The sequence below is a fragment of the Sinocyclocheilus rhinocerous genome, unplaced genomic scaffold (genome assembly GCF_001515625.1).
Source record: "Sinocyclocheilus rhinocerous isolate Xijiao unplaced genomic scaffold, SAMN03320098_v1.1 scaffold61, whole genome shotgun sequence".
NCBI lineage: Eukaryota > Metazoa > Chordata > Actinopteri > Cypriniformes > Cyprinidae > Sinocyclocheilus > Sinocyclocheilus rhinocerous.
Window position 1 is genome coordinate 2,657,316 of NW_015640445.1, and position 5,795 is coordinate 2,663,110.

Genomic DNA, 5,795 nt, shown 5'->3' on the forward strand with positions numbered 1-5,795 from the left:
AATAACTGTTTTCTATTTGAAAATATTTTAAAATGTAATTTATTCCTGTGCTTTCAAAGCTATATTTTTAGCATCATTACTCCAGTCAAATGATCCTTCAGAAATCATTCTAATATGCTGATTTGCTGCTTCCACAATGTTTTGTGGTAACCGTGATACAGCAGTCTTTACTGTCACCTTTGATCAATTTAATACATTGTAGCTTAATAAATGAAAAAATCTTACTGACCCCAATTTTTTTGAATGGTACTGCATATATAACATTTTAGCCAAGTGCCTGTCTTGAAACATTAGGGTAGGCAAGTTTATTTATATAGCACATTTCATACACAATGGTAATTCAAAGTGCTTTACATAAAAGGAAGTAAAATAATAATTTAAAAAATCACAACAATAAAACAGAGAACTTAAAAACGTTTAAAATTATTTAGAAATTGATTTAAAATGAATTTAAAACAGTTACAAATTGAAAATGATTATACATAAAATATAGTGCAATCAGTTCGGACATTGCACAGTGCTCATTCCTTGGTATTTCTAACTGACTTGATCCTAATGATCTGAGTGGTCTGTTAGGTTTATAATTTATTCAGTGAGCATATCTGCAATGTTTAAAGTTTAGGTCCTATGCTATTGAGTGATTTATAAACGAGTAAAACTACTATAAAATCAATCCTAAATGTAACTGGAAGCCAGTGTAAAGACCTGAGGACTGGTGTGATATGCTCAGATTTTCTGGTTCTTGTCAGAATTCTGGCAGCAGCGTTCTGGATGAGCTGCAGCTGTCTAGTAGTCTTCTTGGGAAGGCCAGTGAGGAGCCCATTACAATAGTCCAGTGTTTCCCAACCTTTTTTTAGTCGCGGCACCCTTTGGAAATTTTAACAAACTTGTGGCACCCTGCAAAATTAATTTTGTCACAATATTTGAATTTCTAACTTCGATATGATAATTTGAAAAGTATAGATATTCGGTACAACAGGGAAGAACTGCAGAATATAATGTCATACAGATATTTTTAATATTATAAAAAAAAATTTGTCCATCAATGGTGGCAATCAGTAGGCCAATTTCTAATGAAGAGACCAATTTATAGGACAGATTTTAATGTAGGCTTTTATACATATGTAAAACTACTGAAACTAAGGTCTGTCTCCAGAATCACTTGATTTTTAGTTGTTTGACCCCTAGAGTCAAGGTATGTATTCACCTTGAGAACTTCATCTTTGTTTCCAAATGCAATGACTTCAGTTTTCTCCTTCTTTAACTGAAGAAAGTTCTGGCACATCCAACTGTTTCATCAGTGCATTGGCAGATGGAGTCAATGGGGCTGTAGTCATTTGGAGATAAGGCTAGGTAAATCTGGGTGTCATCTGCATAGCTGTGATAGGCAATTTGTTTTTTTCTCATTATTTGACTTAGTGGGAGCATATACAGGCTAAACAGGAGCGGTGCAAGAATTGATCCTTGTGGGACTCCGCGTGTCATAGACGTCCACATTAGTGCTGATGCTGAAGCTCAGTATATCCTCACCTGGTTAGTGACCGTGAGTATTTCTCCTTCTTGAACAGACAGCTCATTGTTGCCAGGCTCAGCGGGGAAGTCATATAATACCTGAGCCTGAACACAGCAAACATATGGGTAACACAGAACAGTAACTGCATGAATATTTCAGTGTGGCATGGCTAAAACTTTCACCTCTGTGTTTTGAAACTGAAAAAGACTAACAATTCTGTATGTAGATGTTACACGTGTAACATTATACTGTATGACATTATAAAAATAAAGCTAAGCTTCCTCATCTGCTCCAAGAATAATACAAACAGGTCCCAAATGAAAATATTATAATGAAATACATTTTTCATCCAATGTCACCTTTTCATCGTACTATATGCTGGAAGATTTTATAGCCTCATTTCCACATATGAGGGCTCATCCGCATGACCAGCCATCACACAACACAGCCAACATGTAAACCAAAACATTAAAACTGGTTTTCTGTGTCAAACCACCTCTAACCAAGCTCAGCTTCCATATTTAGTGCGCTGAGTGTTTATCCATATCAAAAGGATGTGCTTACTTGAATGATAATGCTGACCAAACCACTGTACACTGAATGACATGTTCCCTTGGGTTCTATTCCTGACAGGATGCACCATATTCCTGTTCACAGCAACAAGGTGGACACAGGTGACACAAAAGGCCTGTCTCATTGTGACCTAGTGAGGTGCCTACCTAGACAGTATTTTGAGGTGGGTTTTGAGTCAGCTGACTGTTTGTGTATATTTGTACCCAGATAACTCAGAACCTGCATATAATGCCCATGAATACTACTAATGCAGCTCACTAGGTTTTGAGATACAGCAAGTTTTAAGTGATGATTTTTTAAAACTCTTCTCAGTAATACATTTTTAGTACTAATCCCCAACAGATAATAGTAACATATACACAAACATTAAGTAACAGCCTTTCATAATACAATTAGCTAAAATTTTCATTTGCATCTGCTGTCTCTCTTTCTCTTTTTTAAATGTAACCAATTTAACTATTTTAATCATTTAATCTAACTGATCTTTATGGTTATTGTCAAATCATACTTTTCCCCCATGTATGATTATTTTGTGCTTTTGTAAAGTTTCAAAATTATGAATGAATATGTGTTACAATAATGCCAATTTATCTTATACTCTAACCACCGAGTGTCTACAATAAACTTTCAAAATGTGTGTTTCGATTTGCAAAGTCAACACAGAGCAGGAAAGACTGAAAGTGAGAGGTACCAATCAATTATTTTGTGCACAAGAGCCCATCAGAAATGCCAAGGAATGTGGGCATGGGCCCCATTAAAAAAAGTGGACATCAGGAGGAGGAAAATTGAAGCTTCAAATAAAGTCTTATACAAATAAATGTCAAATAAAATCTTTTTACATTATACTCTGTGATAAACAGAGACTAAATTACTCTAACCTCAATCTGAAAAGGTCAACTACAATATCAATTCAGATCATTTCATTAAGAAGAGCAGCTATGCAGCAGAGTACAGTAGTAAACAATAGAACTGCTCAATGAACTAGTGCAAGTACATACTCTTTTCAAAATGTTTACAGTATCATTTAAAGTTTCTGATTGAACATGTTCTTATAACGTCACAATAATCTATTTTTTTGTTTACTGTGTAGAAACATATAGGCCTACACCACAAAAAGCAGAACAGCAGGTTCTGAAAGAACAACTCGCTGTGTGTTCAGTTTGGAATCCTGTATTAATAGTTTTGAAAATGCTCTATACTTAAATTTAATAATCTCTCTATATAATAATAATAATAATAATAAAGATTCCTGCAATTCCTGTACATTGTGACATAATTAACTTAACACGTGTTCCCTGACACCCTGGTGTTGTATACATGCTGTAAAATAAATAAATACATAACAGTTCCAAAAAGTAAACTTACTCTATCACTTACTACTACATTCATAATTCTAGTTTCGTTTGTCCCAGTTTAGTTCAGAGCTTAATTCATTTAGAACCTAAATAGAATGGATTAACATTAAATAACAGTCCTTCTAATCTATTTACTGTTGCCTGAAACATTTTTGCACATTTAAATGCTATTCTGTGTTCATAAACTTGCCACACACTTATGTTGTAGGCTACATTACATATTTACCAGTACATATTTCTGATACTGAAGTAACTTTTTCACTTCATTAATCAAATCCTCGATTCGAGCACTACAAGCTGGACGTGTCAATGTTTTCTTGACTCAAGAACCGGTCAGTCATTGAATGAATTGACCGAACCGGTTCAAATGATTCATTGATAAGGCCTGACTCAATAGAATTCGTTTAGGAATAGGGCATCAGTACTGGTTTTGCAAACAGTGTACAGCAGTGTATGATACAGTTCAAATCACTAGTGAAATCACCTATAAATAATCTCTTGCTAAACTAATGAACATTTTGTTAGAATTCGTTTCATAGAAATACAACTCTTGTTGTAATACAACCTATTTTATCGGGTGGTAATTTTACTTAAAAATACAGTCCATTAATAAAGTACACTGATGAACTTTGTCTACAACGTGCAACGATGCAACATGAATTATGGTTTGGCTGTAGTTCGTATGAGACAAATGCGCCACAGTCATTTAATTAGTAGTGTTTATCCCAGTGTTGTGCCAAAACTTACCTTCACTGCCATCGTGGTATCAATAATTTAATCACCATTAACATGCGATATGAGCTCTTAAAATAAAATAAAAACGTAGTAAAAACAAGCCTTTCTGTCCCTAAATGAAGCGAAAATTACACGTTTGTTTTTGTGTTATGCAGCAGTGACCGCCCTCGATTAGCAAAACAGCTCGATAAAATCCAGTTATCTGACCCATATAACGAATTATGGGCGTTGAAAATGTAGATGTTTCGTCCTCTTTCCCTAACTAAGACCCGGAAAACTTCAGCACATTGGCCTCAAAATGTATGACTTATTGAGGTGTCAGAGCAGCTCTTCCTCCAACTCACACACCGCCCAGTAAAGCTCAAGTAAACAACAGAGACATTATGCAATGAAACACTGGATTTCTGGATTTATTTAAATGTTGTAAAACCCATTAGACATTGAAATTATCATGATTATTTTTTATTAGTTATTAAGCTATTTTAATTTAACACAAGCATTTTATTTGAAACGTTTATATTTTTGTAGCAATGAAAGATTGTTTGAGACTGTGCTTAGGCGTGTCAGAGCAGGTTTACTGAAGGGACGGCTTCTTCAGGGAAGGACTTCACTGCCACTGCCACTCTATACAGGTAGAGTAAGAATGGTGGTGAGAAAAATAGAAAATATAAGCAAGGAGCTGCGTCAAATATGTGTACACCCATAATGAGGTAAGATTGCCATCTACTGGTCTTTAAAGGCAAAGTCACATTTCCAAGTTAGTGTTTTCATCCAGTAGCCTAGCAATCACTATGCCATTGAATTCTTTTTCGACTTTATTTATTTATTTTTAATTATTGTATTTATGTTGTGTGTATAGAGTGCACACAAAATATGATTATTTATATATATTTATATGAGTACAATGTTTAAAGTCATTGACATTTGTTTGTTCACAAATGTTGCTCTTATAACTCCTATAAAGAAATATATAATGTACGAAATTGATATTTTGAGTCAAAATAGATTCTGTATTTTTCATTATTGCAGATGATACTGTGTTTGGTATATTCTTTTCGAGGAAGCTGTCACCTGACTTCTGCTTGACTTTCTGTGACATCCAGATGACGCGCTCTTTATCTATCTATCTATCTATCTATCTATCTATCTATCTATATTCATGAAAAGTTGAGCTCAGAGACTGTGAGCACATTTGAAAGACTTGAAGTAGGTGAATGTGTGTGCATGTAAGCTCATGACACCGATGATTTACTGGAATACAGTCCCACTGGAGAAGAACTCCCTCAGTTGCCTAGGGAGATTCCCAGTTTGGTGAAGGTTATGTGGTCATTTTCAAGGCTTTGTGTGTGTGTCTGAGCGAGGGAGTGGGAGACAGAGGGGTTGGGTGGGTTGGGGGTCAGGATGCCAGCAGCTGCTCAGTACTGATTGTGTTCCACTTTTGTTCACTGTCCTCCACATCAGCCTGAGGAGAGACAGAAGGGAGAACACCCAAACAGAGATGCTCTCTTGTGTGGGAATACTGATGAGTGAGGGAAGATGAGTCAATGAGAGATAGATGCAGGTGCTGGAAGATCTTCCAGGGCGTCTGGGCTGCTGCTAATTTAATACACCCTTTGCAT

At 35.6% G+C, this 5,795-nt stretch overlaps 1 protein-coding gene across 1 annotated transcript in view; it reads right to left on the bottom strand.

Moving 5' to 3' along the window:
- The window catches only part of LOC107752810 (sorting nexin-9-like), a 15,920-nt gene extending 11,400 nt beyond the window's left edge, over positions 1-4,520 (bottom strand). The window contains exons 1-2 of the mRNA XM_016568876.1: positions 4,189-4,520; positions 1,531-1,617 (exon numbers count right to left, since the gene is read on the bottom strand). Coding sequence (XP_016424362.1) covers positions 1,531-1,617; positions 4,189-4,200 — 99 coding nt within the window. The 5' untranslated portion in view covers positions 4,201-4,520. The remainder of the gene's footprint in view (positions 1-1,530; positions 1,618-4,188) is intronic.
- Positions 4,521-5,795: the final 1,275 nt, after the last annotated feature.